Raw genomic sequence first — 21092 nt, 5'->3', positions numbered from 1 at the left:
TTGTGTTTTTTTTTTTTGCATGCTCTGTCAATTACCCAGTGGCAGTAGCCTCGCGAATACAGCAGAGAGCTGCGCTGGCTGGCTGACTGGCTGACTGGGTGACTGGCTGGGTGGCTGACTTGGTGGCTGACTGGCTTGTCTCTTGGAAACCTGTGAAATATGATTTACATTGAGAGCATGTTGTAGCAAACCCTAGCCCACGGTATGCATATTCCCCCATTGTTTGTGACAGTTGGTTGTACCTGCGCCGGGGGGAAGAGCGCCAAGTAGGCATCCGACTTTGCATTTCAGTGGCTGAGCTCAGGGTCAGGAGCACATCTGGTTGACTGGGAGGTTTGTGTGCGGTGTGTCATTTCTGTGTTTCAGTTCCCGTGACTCTCTCACACACACACACACGCACATTCGCGAGCTCACTTGTTGCTGTGCAGCCTGTGCGCATAAAGCAGCAGCCGCGGCACACAAACAGCAAACCCGGCACACCGGTGCACTCCTACACAAACAAACAAACACACCTGCTGCTCCTGGCAAGTCGCTCTGACAATCAGCCGAAGGAGGGAAGGCAAACAAAACAAACAGTTTAATTTACATGACAGTAGCCTGCTTTACATTAGCATGCCGTGGCAATGATAGAGTGAAGCTCTGCTGGAAACAGCGGGTAATGAAAAGTGATGGTCCTATTTGCGGTATACTGTAAGTACAGGAATGGGAAGCTCAGGCAGTCAGAACTAATGGCGTACACTGTGCTGTCTCCCAGACAGTCCTTTTGGTGTGTTGGGTTAAAAAAAAACGTACTCTCCCAGTCCTTTCTAAAATAACTAATTTTCCAGCATTGCAGAATAAATATAAGCAATTTGTTGTGGTGAAGAATTCAAGATGTGTACATGTGTTAAGTGAAGAGAGGAGTGTGATTTCCTTTTTTTTTTTTGCTTTCCATTTCCTCCAAACTTTTCTCCTTTTAGACGGAACATGAAATGTTTATGCAGTTTGTGCAAAAGAATTCATGTGCAATTTTAACGAGCAATTAACTTCATCAATAAATAAGTAAACAGTGTTTTGGCCGGCTTGTAATTGCGCTGAATGGTATTTGTGTCTTGAGACTGCTGTATTTGTACTTGGTAAGCTTTATTTCTGAGGACATTTATGCCGTGTGTGTGTGTGTGTGTGTTTGTGTGTTTGTGTTTGTAGATGATAGCATACACTCATCGTGTCATGTGTTTGTAGTAATACTGTTAAGGTGCGTCTGTACATGATTTTGTGTGTGTGTGTTTTGCTGTGTGTGTGTGTACTGGCTCCAGTGGTCTGCTCCTCATGTAAAGAGATAGCATCTTCCCACAACAGATCAATACGGGAATATTTCTAGAATCCCTGCTTCTGTCTCTGATTTAACCAAACCGTGTGTGTGTGTGTGTGTGTGTGTGTGTGTGTGTGAGACGAATACTCAGACTGACAGCCTCACTTGTGTGCTGGTGGTTAGGTTGAACTAAGCTGCCATTATTGAACCTATTGGCATATTATCAGAGTCAGAAGAGCCGTAGAGCCATATATGGCTTTGCTCTTTAGTCAAGGTCAACTCCGGCTAGATTTGTGTTTCCTGTTTGTGTTTGTGAGCTGTTCATCAATCAATCCAAAAACACTCACTATTGCCTCAACATTTGATAAAACTGCTGTTTATCATAGAAGATACAAAAATAACTATACCGTCCTCCCTGGAAACACTTCTGCTCTATGAAATATTGACACACACATGTGGATACACTCTGTCTTGCACATACAATCTCCACCACCCCCACTCTTCACCTAGCTCATGTTTACTTGCTGTAAATTGTCCTAAAGGGACACAGCCACAGATGATTTATGGTGCCAGATATGATTAGATCCCATGTATTTTTACACAATGGACACATTTTTGCATGCGGCGCCTTAAGTGGGAGACAGTAGTCATTAACGACTGAATAAACAGCGTGTTCCCTACTTATTAAAATATGGCTTCATGTTTCCTCCCTATTACTGTCGTGGCAGCAGCACCTTGGCAACAGAGGACAAGCCGCTCTGAGTGAAAGTGAAAATATTTATCTAAGAATGTGTAATGTGACTGAAGATGTGTTTTGTTTAAAGGCGGGCATGTGTCAGAAGTATGGAATGGACATTTTTTTGGTAAATTAAAGCCTTGACTTTCCTGGATCGTTAGCAGATTATTGACAGAGTTTTAGTAGGAGATGAGTCTTTTATAAGCTACGAGGACAAAATAGTTAAAGAATTCCTACAGATAGTTGTAAAAGTAGTACTTATTGAGTTATTTGCTGTTTAATTATTGTCTCTTCTTGCTACTAAATGTTGTTTTGGCATGTTAGAGCCTGACCGAAATGGGATTTTTCGGACCTATACTGATTTTAGAGGGGAAAAGTTCACTGATATCTGTTATGGCAGCTGATAAATGGAATTTTTTAACTGAAATGAAAAAATATCTTTTCTATGAAAATTTTAGGTACTTGGAAGGCTTTTTTCTTAAATAACCTTATTGAAGAATATTATCATCTATTATACATATTCAACCAATTTTAGAAATGATAACAGACAAAATAAAGAATGATATGTATATATTTTTTTAAAAGCCACTACAATTAAAAAAAAACATAATTCATTGAATTCAGAGTTTATATTCAAATTAAAACATAAGTTTATCATTTTGAACATAAAAATATCACCTTTATACAGTTTTCAATTTAATATATGTAAAAAAACATTTAGCAAAATATCAAAATGTCACTTTGATAGGCCAATATTAGTCTTAATATCAGTCAACTTATATATCAGCCAGGCTATAGTTTCTCTATGAATGTAGAGTTTCTTATAGTGGGTGCTAAGTTGTTTTTGTCCAAACGGAGGGTTAATGTTGGACACTAAATGCCCTCATGTGGCCGTCATATCCGTTTGTGTGCAGATGATGATTGTTTCTGTAATTCTGGGTTGCAAGCAAATCATCTGAACAACAGGGGACAAATATTTAGACAATATTTTCTTCTTTATTCAAGCAAAAGAAAGTAATTTCTTTTACTGTTATAAAAGTGGGGCTGTTTCAACAGTACATGTCCCAGTAGAATAACACAGAAAGTTGTGCACAGTGCAAGGCTGTTTACATGCAGCACGCTTAACTTATTTGTTTATACATCTGACCTGTTTACTCTTTGCTCATGAGAGTATTCAGACCCATTGGTAAAGTTTTCACACCCCCTCCCTTTATGTCTTGCAGAGGTTGAACACACACAGTTCAAGGTTAGTCTCCAATTCAGCTCAGTCCAGCTCACAGATAATTGTCAATAAAATTGATCTTTTTTTTTTTTTTTACTCTGCTCATATTTTTCCATCCTCCTCCCCTCCCCTACACACTTCCCTTGACTCCCTCACTCCACTCTCCTTTGCCTCTGTCCTTCTCTTTTCATCTTAAGCCAGATAAGTCTGCCTCGACTGCCAAGAGCACCGAGTATCATTGCTTGCTTTTTTTCCCTCCTCTTATGTTCTTCTCACAGTGCACCGAAGCCATGTCGCAATTTCTCAGGGAGTTTTGATGCCTGGATGTCTCCTGTCTGGGTCCATCTCGTCTGAGCTGCAGCGCCGGCCCTATGCGATCTGAACTTCGCTGCCTCGCTGCAGGTCAGCCTTCACGGCCGATTAGTGTCGAAGCGCCACTTTGGTCACAAGTTGTCGGGAGCGCTTATCGTGAAGATCAACAGCGATCAGTCTCGCCGCTGCGCTCCCTCTCTCTCTCTGAGTCCTCTACTTCTCCTCCCTCTTTCTCTCTCCTTTCTGTTTTCTGCCCTCTCCCCTTTTGGCATTACCACCCTCCCCCTCAATGTTTTCCCCCTCAAATCACCATATTTCCATCTATATCTTATCATTGTCATCCTTCCTTTCCCCCACCTTCCCCCCATGCTGTGTCTCCTGCTCGATCCAAACAGTCTAAAAATGTTATTCCTTCCTCACAACTCCTCCCTTGTTGGGAAACCTTGTGAGGTCAACTAAGATGTGAAATCATAAGAAGTAAGGATAGGGCAACATTGTGCTTGGTGAATTTGACTAAACATAACCTCATCTGTTCATGTAACTGCAGGTGTATGGTCTTCTTTGTTGTGATGTGTTGAAAATAGGGTAATATAAGCATTTCTTTTGTCAAGCATGTGAAGGAGGTTTGCGGGAGAAAGAAATAATGTCATTCAATGTCTAGTTATTTATCACAGCGACTACTTGAAAGGCCCCCTCAATCCAAAAAACGTGTTTCTCTTGGTTATGATGAGGGTTATGATACAGGATACTGACTTATATCTCTGCAAAGTTTGTCACTAGAGAGGTGTTTCCTCTATTGAAGTGTGAGATGCAAATACATACACACACACTACAAGATGCACTACATTTACCATTCTGACACATCTGCTAATTCGTCTGATTCTGGAGGCTCACCACCTTTCACGAAGAAAATAGACCGGATGCCGACACTATAGCCACAGAGCTCCACGGCCAGTTCACTCCACGGCCAGTTCACTCTGTTTTTCAATGGTCAACCTCATATGTGAGCAGCGTTGGTGAGCGGAGGTTAGATCCACAGTTTCAGAGTAGATGTGCTTTGAGCTCCTTCTCAAAGTTTTTGCTTTACTTTTTTGGTGGGAAAACCATGGTAAATACTTAAAAATGTTTACAGACTTAAGACATGGAGGGGGACTTTAAGAGTTTTCACAGTAACTTCTGCACAATCCAAATTCCTTTTTGACCGCACAATGCATGTTTCTGCATTCCCTCATGTATTCACCCTCCTGTCCTTTTTTTTATTTCTTCCACTCAAGAGGAGAGAAAATTCTATTTAAAAAGCATTTTTAAGGCTAAACTTTTACTTGTTATTTCATATTTGAACAAAAAAAGTGGTTTTGCAAACAAAGAAAAAAACAGCACTTTATCAATAAGTTGGCATAAGTCACTTTTCTTTAAAACAGACATAAAAAAACTCTTAAGTCGCTGAACTTTTTCCACTGATTATAAAATGAGAATGAAACCATCGATTGTACTCTATCCAGTCAGTAGAGGCAGACATGATTTGAAGTAAAATCAGCTCAGAGGGCATCTACAATCTCTATTTGGCTGCATTTTCTGTCGTCTTCTTCCCTGTGCCAGTGTGTGCTGCCTTTGCACTCAACACTTCTATGAACCTTCTTCTGGCCCACACAGTTCTGCGTTCTGTTTGTTCAGTCCAGGAGACACAGATACAGTTAGTATTTATCTGCTCTCTGCCCCCCCCCCATTCTCATCCCTCCATCCCTCCTTCTCGTGGTGTCTCTGTGCGCCGTCAGGCCTCGTCTGTGGCGAGTGCGGAGACGAGTCATGTTTGGCCTGTCAGTATGGCTGCTAGTGTCAGTATCTGGAGCTGCTGGTTCCTCTGACAGCGCTGGAGGGCCTGCTGGTCCTAGCAGAGTGCAGCCGTCACCCTGTGACACGCTCAGTGTCACCGATCCCCTCCGTCTGGTGACATGGCATCCCCTCCTCCTCCCCCGTCCTCGTCTTTGCTCACCACTCTGCTACACCCGCCCCCCCTAGCCAGTGGCCTTTTCACTGCCACTCCGGAGTCAGTCACTCAGTCCGTCAGTCACTTACTGCTTCACTGAGGAGTCTTTAGTAGGAGCTGACCTACATGATACTAGTGTTTTTATAGATGCTGGTGATAGTCCTTAGAGTTTATATTAACAATCTTTACTTTTACCATTTTAAGGGTGATGTTGTTGTTAGAATATACAGCTAAAATGACAGATGGACAGATGGATGGGAGGATGGACAGATGGATAGATAGATAGATAGATAGATAGATAGATAGATAGATAGATGGGTAGATAGATGGGTAGATAGATAGATAGATAGACAGATGGGTAGATAGATAGATAGATAGATAGATAGGTAGATGGGTAGATGGGTAGATAGATAGATAGATGGGTAGATGGGTAGATAGATAGATAGATGGATAGATAGATAGATAGATAGATAGATAGATAGATAGATGGGTAGATATATAGATGGATAGATGGATAGATAGATAGATAGATAGATAGATAGATAGATAGATAGATAGATAGATAGATAGATAGATAGATAGATAGACAGATGGATAGATGGATAGATAGATAGATGGGTAGATATATAGATGGATAGAGCGCCTCTGTGCACAGCAGGACTAAATATGTGTGTGATTTAATCTGGCCTTGGCGAGTGTGCAGCAGTGACAAATGGATGCTCACTATGAAACCCCCTCATCCAAGAGACAGTATTAGTTTTTGCTTTAATTACCAGCAGCAGTAATGTTTCCTATCCATAACTGTCGGCCTGCTAGAATGCAGCCTGGCAGAGGGGTGAGGGCCTTGTCTCTTCTCTCAGTGGGCCTCCTGTCTCTTCTACCCCCCCAATCCGTCTATCCTCTCTCCCTTCCTCCCACCCCCCCTCCACCTCCCTCCCATCCCCTCTGCGCCCGCCGCATCTTTCATTTCAATATTTCAATATTTATGCCTCATCTGAGAAAGTTCAAAGTCACAGTAAGGAGGCATAACTTTCTCGCGCCTCCCCGCCGACAGCACAGGACCCTGCCCGGTGGACAGGAGAGGAGAGGCTGGTGACGGCTGGTCTCCCCTCCCCTCTGCTGGTCACTGGTGACAGGAAGAGCGAGGAGAGGCCAGGCTCGGGGGGTCAGATACAAAAGACAGACAGCTAGAAATTAAGTGGATCCCATCAGGGCTGCAAATGACAACCATTTTTATCATTGATTTATCTGTCGATTATTACTTTGATTAATGGATTATTCATTGGATAAAAAAAAAGCTACATTTATTATTATTTCCAGCACTTCATTGAGAAACAAAATTCTCTTTTACTAATTTACAGTTTGAACTCTTGTAACTCTTGTATTTGCGAGGCGTCTATTTTTTGTTGTTTTGGTTAATAATTACTGATGAAAAAGGAAAGTACAGACCTTGAAAAAAATAACTCAAATTAAATAAATGGACATTAAGGGTGCAGCAATGCAATAAGTAGAAGTAAATTAGTAGAAGGAAATTATATAGGTACCGTATTTCCTCAAATAGTAGTATTTTTTATTTTATTAAAATTAAAATTAGTATTAGTATTTATTTTTATAATAAAAAATCAGTTTGGGACCTGGCTAATAATAGAGGCAGGCTATTGTTTGAAGGAGGCTTTTATTAAAAAAAGAAAATCAGAGCAGCTCTGACCATGTTTTACACAGCGCATTGTAGCCAGTTACGCCGATGTCAGCCATATTGGAAGTACTCGGATGTAAACAAACAATGAACAGCACGCTGAATCTTTATTTTAAGCAGGATTTTAAATGTCTAAACTACTAAAAAGCCCAGAAGAACGTGCGTAAACGGCTCGACTTTACAGAGAATGACTAGGACAGCGGGAGAAACAACGATATTTACCTACACTACTAACTGGTGTGGCGAAACTTCAAAATACAGGTGTTGTGTGGAAATCTGTTACCCGTCAAATGATGTTTCCTGAATGGTGTTCTCCGTAGCATCACCTCCGCGGTTGGAGTTAGGATTTAAGTTTAAGGTTAGGTCTTGTAGAGAGAACTGTTTGGGGTTAAGGTAAACTTGGGCTCATGTTAAGCAACTAACAAATGTAACGGAGAGAAACGCTGCATGATTTTCTTTGATTTTTTGTGATGCATCAATGTAGCTGGGCATCAAAACAGCTTATACAGGGGTACATTGAACTATCACATACTGAAGAGAAAACAGACAATAGGTTTTTCTGTCCGTTACATTTGTTTTTAAAATAACATGTAATCATGCGTTAGTCTGTCAAAACAAATCTGCGGCAGAATTAGCTAACGCTAATTAGCTAAATTAGATCAGATAGACATGGGACTATAACTTGTATGATCATCATTACCATAGACCTAACCAATTGTTGATGAAAATAATCTCCAACTATTTATATATTTGTTTATAATCAAGATAAGTGATGCAGTTGCAGCCGATTAGCTGTTACATCTGATATGAGATTTTAAATCTTACGGTAACATTGAAAGACCTTGGTCTAACAATGTTTACAGACATTTATTACAAATCCTTTTGAAAATATGTGTAAAACTGAATGGAGTTTGATAAAGCATATACTTGTTATAATAACTCTAAAAGCTCTAAAGCTGCATTACATCAAACCTTTTTTGGACAATATTTAATATTCAGGTTTAAGCCAATATCAGTCCACTGGTATGACACAAGGCTGGACACCCTCTGCAAATATTAGGTTGCACAACATGTAGCACCTCAAAGGTCCAGGGGCAGCGCTAAGGTCCCATGGGTGCCTGTGTTGGATCTGTTATCCGTGTCTGATCCCATGTCACTTTGTGGTACATTTTTCTGTGGGTCTAACTTGACCATCCCTTGACTAAACCCAGAGCCAGTTTTAATAAATAAAGTGTCTGACAAGTCCGTCCTTTGCCATAAAGATCTTTGACAGGCGCCGTCTGGTAATAGATTAGCCTAATTACAGTGTCCCTGAGTTTAGATCACAACGTCACGTACTCAGCCTGTCGCTCTAATAGCCATTACAGCCACCACTCTCCACTCCCCTCCTGTTAATGTAAAGTTGTAAAGAAAAAAGACGGGGAAAAAAAAGAAAAAGCCAAAAGGAAAAGGTCGTCCTCATTTGCATGCAAGCCTTCATTAGAATATGCGAATATGCTAAGGACCGGAGCCGGCGCTTTGCATGTGCAGGTGATGAATGGCCAGTGCATCGCAGAATAGGCCGAGATGGAGGCTTCGGCACCCTCATCTGCATAGCATACTTTATTTACTTATTTATTTATTTATTCATTTACTTTTGAGTGCTTGCTCTCTGTGATACATCTCGTGTCTGTAGGATGTGACTGAGGAGGACCTTTGCAATTTACCCCCCCCCCACCCCCCCCCCCCTCCTATCCCATACTCTCACACACACACACACACACACACACACATACACACACACACACACACACACACACACACACACACACACACACACACTTCAATAAGACAATAAGACAAGGCTTTATTAAACAGCTGAATGAGATCTTGGAGTTTTCACAAGGTTTTCTTTGCTCTTGGTGTGGAGAAAAAAAGGAAAAAAAAAGAAATGTTTGGATGGACTGTAAATCGTTTGTGTTTGTTTACCACTTTATTCATTTCAGCAAGGACTTAAACAAGGCATTAGAAAAGGTAGAAATTGACTGTTTTATTGAGCAGTGATTCAACCTGTAGAGCATCAGAGAGCGTCTGCGGTGGGAGGGAGGCCGCCACTCGTTTGAGTGAAACCTTGCAGAGTGTTTTTGTCGAGGAGGGGGGTGCGGATGCGGGGTGGGGTTTGTGGGGTGGAGGGCGAGTTTCCAGAGAAAAAGTCTTCTCTTCACTCTTCTCTGTTGCCGGGGCGGCAGATGGTGGGTGTCAAGACAACGGCAGCAATAGCCAAACAAAGACATCCTTTGTGTGTGTGTGTGTGTGTGTGTGTGTGTGTGTGTGTATGCATACTTTGTGAGAGGTGTAGAACTGTGCTAGCTTTGAGTAGGAGGCAACAGCATCTATAATAACACTTGAATGGTGCATTGTATAAATTCTTAAGCTGTACTTTCACTCAATCTCTAGAAAGTCCATTGTTTTATTTGATTTCTGAACGACTGACACCTCTGAGGAAATAGATTGAAAGTACTTTTCAATATGTCATAGAGAGAAGATGTCAAATATCACATTTACAGTTCAACTTTCCAAACCTGGAGAGTATGAACTTCCACTGTGCACAATCTTTCCTCCCCATCAACAGTTATGGTTCTTTGAGCCTAATAAGTCATTCTTTGATAGGATCGCTGAATATTAGATTAGTACCATAGCGGTTTATTTTGCTCCTCTGGAGTGTGACCTTAGCTGCCCTTCACAGAGGCGCGAGGATAATGAGAGTGGTAGCTGGCCGACAGACAGGCCTGACATCCCAGCTACGCCCTTCACTCAGCCAGCTGAGGAAAAACGTCAATACGGAGGCCTTATGTTTTATGGATTATCTGCTTTAGCAAAACTATAGTGAGAGAAATACAACTCTCGCTTGTCATGTTGCCTCAGTTCTTTTTAATGTGCGAGACCACTCACCAAAACAACAACTGTCGAAATTAGAGGCTGTCTCCTTTGTTTGTTTCTTTTCAATTTTTACTCTCTTCACCTTCTCCCTCCTCATTCCTCGCATCTACCGATCGCTCAGGTTTGAACACGGCGACCTGGTGTTCTTTCATTTACCAAAACCTACACTTTCTACCTTATGTTGAAGAGCCATTGTTTTAGGTTTTAGACATATGTTTGACTTTATAAGTTAATTTCAAATAGATTTTTGTCACGCAACAGTGTAGTCTTTTAAAAAAGCCTGTTATTATAGATCTCCTGTGCAAATTAAACACACTCCACGCCTCAAGACTTTTATTTTTATTTCCGGGATTTAATTATTTATTTTCATAGCCCTCTCTTTTCTTTTCTTCGCTCATTCTTTCCTCACCCTCTTTTTCATACATTTAATTTGTTCTCAGAGGACAGGCAGATACAGTGTACAGTAAACAGACTGAATAAATCATGTTTGGGCTTTTTTTTGTGGGGGGGGGGGGGGGTCTCTTGGATACTGTTAGTTTTTATCCCCAGGAGGCACAGGGGAGGCTTGCTGTTGTAAACGGACCCAAGTGCAGCCCTGTTATCCGCAGTTTAATCTGCCCACTTGGGGCCAAATAGAGGTCTGGGTAAGGGGGGGTCATCACAGCTCCCTGGTCCCTGAAGGAGCACAGAGGGTGCAGAGGTGGGGACGGAGGTGCTGGCTGGTGACTTTCCCCTCAATTAGACTCTTTAACAGGAGACGAGGCCCTGCTGGTGTGTTTTCCTATTATAATGACGCCACGGTCAGCTGGAAAAAACAGGTTACAGCTCCACCAATATATCAGTTTGACTGGCTGATTAAAAATATAATGCTAACATCAGCAGTGTTGTCCACCTCTGATACAACACAGCAACCTCTCTGACCATCTCACAGTCCGTTTTTATTCTTGCTACTCCTTCAAAGAAGTCATTTCAGGGCAACAAGGAAGAATTCAATGTAACAGCTTCTATAGTATCAATGCGTAAATGTTGAAATGAAAGAAAACACCTTGTGCCCTGAGGAGCCCTCTAAATGAAATATATCAATATGTTCTTTAGCTGCATCCTGTGATGGTCTGAGAGCTGCAAAGAACACTATAGTGGCAGAAACTGATTTTTTAAACAATAAATGATTAAATTTAATGCTGTAATAACAACACAAAATGCGAGCAACCGGGGGCATTTTTATGCAGCATTTTTGCTGACCTTCAATCCAAACATACACTTTCAGTACACTTTTATGTGTTATCAGTCAAACCCTACTGCCAGTGGTCTTAGTAATATTATCAACTTTATAAAAATATATTCATGGATGTAAAACAATTTTGCGTAGTGCTAGATTTACTGCCAAAACAAGCTTAATAATATTGAAGGTACAAAGAACACAAATAGGCTCTTTTTTTATTTTTCACTCCCCACCCTTCACCTCTTCTCCCAGCATACACACACACACACACACACACACACACACACACACACCTGAGGAGACCTTATAAACATAAGGAAACCTGCATTACAAATTACTGCACATCATAGAAATTGTGCAGCAAGCTTTTTAAAATACCAGCGCTGCCAGTGAGGCGCTTTGTAATTTATCCCTTCACGGCTGTTAGCTGCGCCGCGCAACGGTGATTTATTTGGTTTAAGAGAAGTTTTGTTTAGAGAGATAATGAGCAGGACTTCTCTTTAATGATTTAACACGGCGCGGTGGAAAGGAGAGGGGGGTAGAAAAAAAAGCACATATATTTTTCATATCTTTAACTGCACTGCAGAGAGGAAGGAGAGGAAGGAGAGAGATGCATTAGCAGGAGAAGCTAACGGCCTTTAACAACCTGAATTTTTGATTCATTTTGTTTTGTTGTGTAAAATGAGACTTTTTCATCTCCACATAACACAGCAATATTTTAGTATGTTATATGTATTTCATTTCGAATGTTTCTCAGGACATGTTCAGTCTTCATAACGGAGAGTGTTGCTTTTTCCTTTTTTTTCATCCATAGAGGTGAATACCTACACAGTATGGCAGCTAATACAAGTCTATTTTGAAAAGTGCTACAGCCACTTCTTGTGTAACTGTCTGTACCTTGTTCTTTCATACACCTCTCCTTTCATCTTGACACCAAATACAGTATTATTCTCTCTTGTTCAGCGTTTTCAAGTTTCTCCCCTCACTTAGGATTTAAATCCCAAATTAAAGCAGTTAATTAGAAAATATAATGATGCTGAGTAGCATAATATGCAAACAGTGCTATGACGCTCAGAGCTGGGGGCTCCGTAACACTGCAACTGCCATCGGCGCATAACGATGATGATATCAATAATAGATTACTTCATCAATCGCCGTTCTCTCGAAGATGGAAATGTGCTGTTGGGAAGGGACTGAATTTTTATTTTTCATTATTATAATTTTTTTTTTCCTTTTTCCCTTCCTCCCTCCCTTCCCGTCTCTCGAAAATGTCTGTTTCATCTCACATTAGGGTGTGCTCTGCATAAGTGCAGGTGGAACTTGCTCTCCCTCTAAATGATCCTTTAATGGAACAGTGTGCACTGGAGCTGGGAACTCTATGGGGCGCTGCCACTGTCGATGAGAACTTCGCCTCAATCAATCCGTCAAGCCCCATCACCTGCCTCAGCAGATGATCCAAAAACCCCTTTGGAGAGGCAAAGTGAGCTTTTTATGTACCTCCTCTAAGACTAGAGGACACACACGCGCACGCACGGCCGCGCACGCACAAGCGGCGGCATCATAAGTGAGAGGTGTCTGTTTCATTGAGAGGCTTGACGTTGATCAGTCGTCAGAGAAACACTTTGCCTCCCTTTTATTTTTATCAAGATCATCTTAGAATAGATCAAGTGCTTGCTTTGCGCTGGCACGGGTATAAAAACAAAATCAATTCAGATGTTTTATTTATTTATTTTTCCCGCCCAATATGTGTTACATTATGGGATGTTTCCATAAGCGGATCTCTTAGAAGCCCGAGCAATATTGATGTGAAGTCGCCTCTTGCTTCCCTCAAACAAAGCGACAGCAGCACAAACTGCATTTGCCTCTGCTTCTCTCCCTAGTTCACATTCACTCCAGCTTATCTAGATACTCCATCATGATTTTTCATATTCCTTCATTTCCCTTCTTTTTCTCCTGTGGCTTCCCTTTCTCCATCCTTCCATCACCATCTATCTCCACATCTGCAAATTTGACACCACATTTAGTTCACCCCATCGACTGCTATAGGCCCGCTTGTAGAACATCCATTAAACTCAGCCTGTAAACTCAGCAGAATCCCTCCTTCCTCTGTCCTTATTCCTGATGTCTTCCTGTCTTTCTGTCTGTCTGTCTGTCTGTCTGTCAGGAAAGCAGTCGCTCTGTCTGTCAATAAATGTCTCATCTTCTCGACTTCTTGTTCCTGTCTGTTTATCTGTCTGTCTGACATGTCGGCAGCTGTCTCAGCGCTCCAGGGTTGCTGTCAGCCAAGTGTTGGTTTCTGTTCTTCTGTCAGTTCACCTGCCTGTCAAAGCTTCTCAGATTAGACTTGTCAACTTACCTCCAGGTTTTTCCGCTTCTCTAGAATGGGTTTATAAAAAAAATAAACAAGGAAGAAACACATTATATTTACTCAGAAGAGTAAATTAGTTGTGACATTGAGAAAAGTTTTTTTTATACTATGGGTCTCTCTCTTCAATGGTAAATATAGTTTGTGGGTAATTTTTCCTTAGACATTAAATTAGTTCATTTTGTAAATAGCACACTGTCAAATTAGTTGTAATGCTTTTTACAAAAACAAGTGAGAATGTTTGACTGACACATCGGTGGCACTGTTCTTGTATCGGTTTCTAAATTAAGACCCCATTTCCAATAAATCTCTGTGCTTCTTGACTTACCCTGCACGAGGAATAGACAGAAATTGGGGAAAAAAGAAAATATGTTGTTGCCTACTTTCTATGTCATTTCCAGTAAATATAGCAATATATGTTTTCTATTTAAAAAGTGGGCTACAAACAGGAAAATAGCATGTATTCCCATATTTTATGGGAATTTTATGGTTTGTTTACATACATAAAAGTGCATATTTAATGGATTCCATATGGACAGAGAGTGTCCACTCACTTGCTGTTAGGACATGGTGTTATAGGAAAAGAGTAGAAAAAAAAGTGTGCATAGAAGTGTAGCAGAGAGATGGATGGGAGGAGGTAATATTGAGATGAGTGGTAGGAGAAACAGAAGATGGAAGTGAAGAGAGATGAAGGAAGCTGAGATGGCAGAGGAGATGGAGGGAGGAGTGTGCAGAGGGGAGCTACCTGCTGCTGATGGCAGTCAGAGTCAGTGAGGGATGGAAGGCGATCCAGCTGTGACATTAAAGCAGCAGGTGGAGGCCATCATTAGGACTGGCACAGGAGGCTGGATGAGCCCGCACACACTCATTTCTTTGGGGCCCAGCGGACCACTGAAAAGTGTGTGTGTATGTGTGTGCTTCTCCTCAAAAAGAGCTGAAGCATAGTCCCATAACTTCCAAGCTCATCCCCACCTCCCCCTTTCATCTTTCCCACATGGAATCCCTCTTCTTCCCCAGGTTTCAGCAGCTTCGCCCGGTGAGGGTTGAGCGGTTCCTACATCTGGTGCTCTCTCGTAATGGCTTTTCAGTTACCTTTTAACCAATTACAATACAGCAGTTTGTTCGATTTCAGCTTAATTTTTCAGCTCATAGCTTTTCCTATGTTGCGTTTACGTTGTGGCGGGGCACAGCAGGCGGTAAACTGGAGGTTCAATCGCTTTCAAAGGAAAAACAATGAGAAATTGTGCCAACTGTTCCCTAACTTTTGTCCTCCGCAGCCATAGTGAAGGCAACAAACTTGTTAAAAGAGCTGAAATATGCATGCTACCTTTATCCATCTGCTTCTTTTCTGATTTAGTCTTCTGGAGAAACTGTGTTTTGTTTGGAAATACCCTCTATTTCAACCAGGTTGGAGACACAATGTGTACAAAACCATAACCATTCCAAGTGAAATGATCATGCATGTGTTATTGTGACCATGGGCTTGTCTAATCTTATTGAGAAGTGCTCATTTTAATGAGGAACCAGAATTTGCTTTTTTATTGCTGCCAGATACTCTTCAGTAGATTAATATTGCTTGGTGACAATAGTTTAAATTTCCCAGCCATGTCATTCTTCGTCGCTACCACTGTGCAATGTGTTCTTTCATCTAAGAACTTTGACTCTTTCACAGTGTGCTTTCAGTTCATGAAAGCTAATTGGAGGACTTTGGTGGCCTAAAAATGTCTTGTTCAACATTCAGTTGGACTGAAGGACACTCCCAGTGGCCATCTGTTCTGTTGATGTGCTGGTTCCAAAAAACCATGATGGCGACGACTAAAATGCCAAAATCGAGTCTATAGCGGTACTTCACAAATCAGTGGGTGACGTCACGGTGGCTACATCCACTTCTTTTTTTAGTCTGTATTTGAGTTACTGGATCAAAACAACTAGAATTTGGTAAAATTCTTCGTAAAATTAACCCATTATTGCATCTGAGTTAAATTTACCCATGCTGGGTCAGTTAAAACCAATCTGGTATAACTTTTTTAAGGCAACGATATGAATGCATAAATGTCAGAATTAAGTGGAAGACTTCAGGTAAATGTCCTCTTTTTTTCCTTTCAAGGTTAATTGTCAAAACCTGAAGAAACTAGCTGAAAGTAACTCAAGGAAAAGTTGGCAAAGTATGTCATATCTGACCTGGCTCTATCCCAGCATGTGCCTTGTGCACAGCTCTCGGGAATGGGTGTGCGTGATGTGAGGGGTGGTGGGCTACGCTGCGTCTAAGCCGAGCGTTGCTCCAGGCCTTTTCTTAGATCTCCCATCCCTTCCGGACCTGTAGATGGGCCTATCCAGGAACACCATTAGGCAAATGAAGTTGTTTGTATCAAATATTGACATGTTATCTCTTCATCATCAGGCGGCAGGAGGGAAGAGAGAGAGAAAGATTGTAACTGTGGGTAATTGAGCCGTGTCTCCCCTGCTTATCGGTAAAGCTCCGGCACGTCACGGACCTAACGAGCTGTGGCGCGCCGATTAGTCTGAAGGGAAAGTCGAACGTGAAACACCAGAGTCTCCGTCTTTCTTTTTTCTTTTTCTTTTTTTTTTCCCCATATCTGCAATGGATATTATGAGCCTCCCTGGAGGGCAGAGGCACAGCCTTATTAGTTCAATTCATGGGGGGGAAGAGAATTGATATGGATGAATGGCATGTTAAAGTATCCCTTTGTTACAATAACCATCAAGGCTGATGGTTCGGGCTGATGATGCAGCCCAAGGCAGCAGGACGACAAGCTGAGGCCTTGACCTGGATGGCAGAGGATGCACACACACCAAGGGCAGGGGGCTGATTACACACTGCCTTAAACAAATGGATTTGCCCCTTTAACATTTAGATATGGGATCTTTCTCTGTGTTGCTGTGTGTGTATATGCATGAGAGATAGGGTACTTGTGAATGTCTAGTTTTGTGAGTAAAGACTGTCATTTGTCTGAATCTGCATGTGTGTGCGCTGCCTGCATTTTGTCTCAGGAATAGTAGTTAGAGCTTATTAGATAATCATATGGTGAATTGCTAATTGTAAATGTGTTGTATGGTTATTTTTAGTTGTGCATGCTGTTGTTATACATCTTTGTGAATAATAACACCTGTGTGTGTGTGTGTGTGTGTGTGTGTGTGTGTGTGTGTGTGTGTGTGTGTCTCTGTGTGTGTGTCTCTGTGTGTGTCTCTGTGTGTGTCTCTGTGTGTGTGTCTGTGTGTGTCTGTGTGTGTGTCTGTGTGTGTGCCTGTGTGTGTGTGTGCCTGTGCCTGTGTGTGTGTGTGTGTGTGTGTGCGCAGACTGTGCCAGGTGCCTCCACAGGGCATTACCCATCTTGCACTCGTGCCACTCGTGAGAATAATCTAGTAAAAAATGGGCGAGATGAAAATCTCACAACATGCCAGTTTGATTTGTACCCCTCGCTATCAAAGAATGCTAATTAAAATCATATTTTGCATATGTCTTGTCTTTCATGCGCATATGCAAATTGCCCCTGTTGCCTTTCAGCACTCTGTAATTAGGTTTATGAAGGACAGCTGTAATACATAATTAACAGAAATGTTTGCAAGCTCTTTTTTCTCCACGTCTAAACACGACGACTCAAACAAGCACGCGTGAAGTGTTCCAACGCCGTGCTTTTCTCTCAAATATATTGATTAATTCGTTTACTCCCACCCCGACAGAAATATCTTTAATTATGCTGTTTGTTTATTTATAGATGATGCCGTCAGTCAAAGGCGCTTCCAGTGGACCACAGAAGCTCAGCATTTTGATCTTGCCATTCTCGCTGATTGGAGTTTACAAGATTTAGTCATACACTCGCTCCCAGTTTAACTCCGAGGCAACATTCTGGACGGGTGGATGGATTGAGTTAGAGAGGATTGAGAAAATGTAGAGTGATGATGGTGAGGCAAAAACAGTGGAACATGTTTGAATATTTATGCGATGGTGTTAGTTAGCGTCGGCCTCAGGGGCCTCGGTGACGGACAGGACTCCGGGGCCATGATGGGATGGGGGACACAGCCGTGCGTGTGTGCCTGTCCAGACGTTAGAAGGAGGGGGTGTTGGAGTAGAGAAAGGCATTAGCTGACAGAGCGACATAAATAGTGAAATAATTATGCTTTCACTTTATGAAAGACTGACTGACTCCTAAAGTTAGACGGAAAGCTTCAGAAAGGCACAGAAGGGGCTCACCGGAGAGAAAATAGGATAATGATCTACTTGGAAGAAACAAAAGTGCAGAGAAGAAGAAATGGGAGGAGCGACGGGGGGGGGGGGGGGGGGGGGGGGGGGAGGAGGACCCGAGTGTGTGCAGTGACAGTGCCAACCACATGACTGCCGGTTCAACTCCCTCAGCCTCTTTCATGTAGCTCCATCCTCAGCTCTCAGATGTGGTCATTGTCTCTCTGTTGCACAATAATGGGAAGTGATGGGTGCTAAATGAAAAGGCCAGGGGATGAAAACTCTGGTGAAGCAGCTTGGATGTCAGAGTAGTTAGTCCTGTCATCCGTTCATTATGTTTTCATATGCTGTTTAGGAGACACGGTAAACTCAGGGCCCTCGACAAAGTCAGGACATTGTGGTCACTGTCAAGCTATGGTACCCTGGTATTTCTGACTGTGCGTGCGTGCAACTCTATTTACTGTAGATACATGTGCATTTGAATCCTTGCACGTGTGTACATATTTGTTTGACACATTGATGTACAACATGTGGAACTCTTTGCCTACATTCTCACTCTACTGTCTGACCAAGAAGGTGCTTGTAAAACAAACATTCTCAAGTTTTCATATACATTTTGGTCTCTTTTGCTCGTCTGTCATCTATTAACGGAACAATAGTCTCTCCCCCCAAATATCTGTTTATGACAGATTATGTTTAAAACTTAATGTCAGCTGGGGTTTCTTAGGGAATCTTAGTCTAAGAACGTAATAGAGGGATGGGTCCGCGTTCTCGTGTGATTGTTCGAATGTGTCTTTCGGTGGGAGAAGAAAAAAAGAGGACAAGCAACATGCATTCCCTTACATTCTTAAAGTACATAACATCCACATATTTTCAAGGAAAAAGATGGAGGAATAACTAAAACAAAAAAAAGGGATGCTAAATGTGGATATTCGTCAGCCGATATTGATAGCCGATAGAGACCTGCTTCTCATAGCCCATATTGATAAGATAACTGATTATTTCACACCTGATGGATGGATGATTTAATGTTCTATAGTTCTCACTCAAATCACTTTTGTTAACACAACGAAAACAAAGAACAGTTCCGGCTCTTCAAATGTAATTTTTTCTAGCTTTATAATGTGGTATGTATGTGTTTATTTATTTTTTTAGCTTGAGGTATGAAAATGTAGCTTTACAATCTATGAGGTGTCAGAAATAATGCAGGATTTCAGCTGGATGATCCTCAAAAATACAGGTTCATTATTAATAGGACTTTACATGTCATGTGCAGTTACTCCTCCATTGTATTGAAGACCAGAGGCAGCTGCTTCGTTAGACCTGGGCAATCAGGGCTGCAGCCACAAAAAAAACCCTGTTTTCAAAAGTACCTGTGTACATGTGGACTCTGTTCCCTGAGTTTTACTTTTCAGAACTCAAATATTTAATTAATGTCAGTACACATGATGAAACATGATTGCAGAGGCTGTCTTCCAGTACTTCACTCTTATAATTAATACTCTTATAATCCCTGAAAGATTTTGTTAGGCATGTATGCACTGATGTAATGCATTTATGGTTCAGATTTTCGGTCCAGTGCAGTAAACCCATACTGGACAAACTGTCTTGTAAAACCTGCTACATACTGATGCTCTGTGTATTTTTCTTTTAGATGGGCCTTTGTGATGAAGAAACACCTCAGCACCCACATGCTTGGAAAACATGGAGTCGGGCAGCGTAAAGAGAGGTAAATTAAACACTTTCAACCACATCCAGATCTACATATCAGAATCAGCTTTTCAGTCAAAGAAAACACATCCTGTGAAAATCAATTCTAGCACATTTACATTCATGTAAGTGAGAATTAGATTCAGATATGTTTCCCTATCCTGGATCTTGACTGTCAAGTATTTTAGCTTGTTTTCAGAAGACTAAAGTGAGAGATACAGCAGGCAATTAATTCTAGATTTTGGAGGATGACTCCTACAACCCCTATGGAGGTCTGCAAGCTTTTAAGCAAAAAGTCCCCACTAGTTACTGCAAATTTCAAGTTAAATATAACTCGAGATCCTCCCTTTCCCTAATGAGTTAAATGGCTTTCACTCATTCTGTCTGTCTCGGTCTCTTGCTTACATCCCTTTTTTCTGTCAAACTTTATCTGCCTCCCTCCCTCATCTTACTTTCTGCTCTCCCTCTTGAATTAAGGATGAATGATGTTTCTTTTACCATTTTTGTCTGCGTATGCGAGTGTGTGTTTCTGTGTATGTGTAATGTCTCCCGCTTGGCCCTGTCTATCAGAAGCAGAGCCCTGCTGTCAGTGCATGTGCGTTGTGTATGTGTGTGAAAAAGAAAGATGAGGAGATGAAGTTGTGAAGCCCCCCCTCTCCTACCCTGACAAGCCAAAACGAGACGTTAAACACCTCTCAATCTGTCAAGCGAGCTGCTAAAATAGAAACAGACCCGCTTTTTCATTACTCCGCAACCAAATTGATACTTTTGACAACGTGTGGTATTAGATATGACAAGTGGCTTCAGATATGGAAGTAAGCAACGCGACCAGATGCCTCTCCATCTCTCTGACATTATCAACTAAATTCCTACTGTCAGCTGTTCATCTGGATTACATGGAAACAAATCCTCATATCCTTAAATGCTTCAAGTCTCCGTTTGATGCACATTTTTTGTTACTATAACCTTTATTTATCTAGGGGTAGCTGATACTTTATACACACTGTAACATTATGCTTACATCCGTGACCTACTCAATGGCACCACTATGAAAACTATGCCTATTGTCCAGTTGGCACATGCACACTTGTAAAGAAAAATATGAAAAATAAGGGGGAAATCAAATATAAGAACAGTGATTACAACATTTAACTCACTATCTTAAAACCTGAAGAGATAATGCTAGGCAGACTCCCATGACCTCATATAATAGTTGGCTTGATAGACAGATGTGGGTCGGAAGTGGAAGTGAAGAAACCACCATTAATGTGGTGGCATCTTATCTGTAAACCTGAAATGTAGTCAAACTGAAATGTATATAATAGTTAACTTCATAACCACTTCTGCCATTGTTGAAAGAGTTGCCATCCAATGCCATTACATTTTTTCACCTGTAAATCCCTTGAACAATTATTGAGCTGTGCTTTAACA

At 41.5% G+C, this 21092-nt stretch overlaps 1 protein-coding gene across 2 annotated transcripts in view; it reads left to right on the top strand.

The window, feature by feature from the left end:
* The window catches only part of znf407 (zinc finger protein 407), a 163162-nt gene that overhangs the window by 51502 nt on the left and 90568 nt on the right, over positions 1–21092 (top strand). For both annotated transcript variants that reach the window (XM_059339677.1, XM_059339679.1), the window contains one exon: positions 19606–19680. In XM_059339677.1, the coding sequence (XP_059195660.1) occupies positions 19606–19680 (75 nt within the window). The remainder of the gene's footprint in view (positions 1–19605; positions 19681–21092) is intronic.

Source organism: Centropristis striata, chromosome 8, assembly GCF_030273125.1.
Source record: "Centropristis striata isolate RG_2023a ecotype Rhode Island chromosome 8, C.striata_1.0, whole genome shotgun sequence".
Taxonomy (NCBI): Eukaryota; Metazoa; Chordata; class Actinopteri; order Perciformes; family Serranidae; genus Centropristis; species Centropristis striata.
This window is presented reverse-complemented; position numbering and strand designations above follow the sequence as displayed.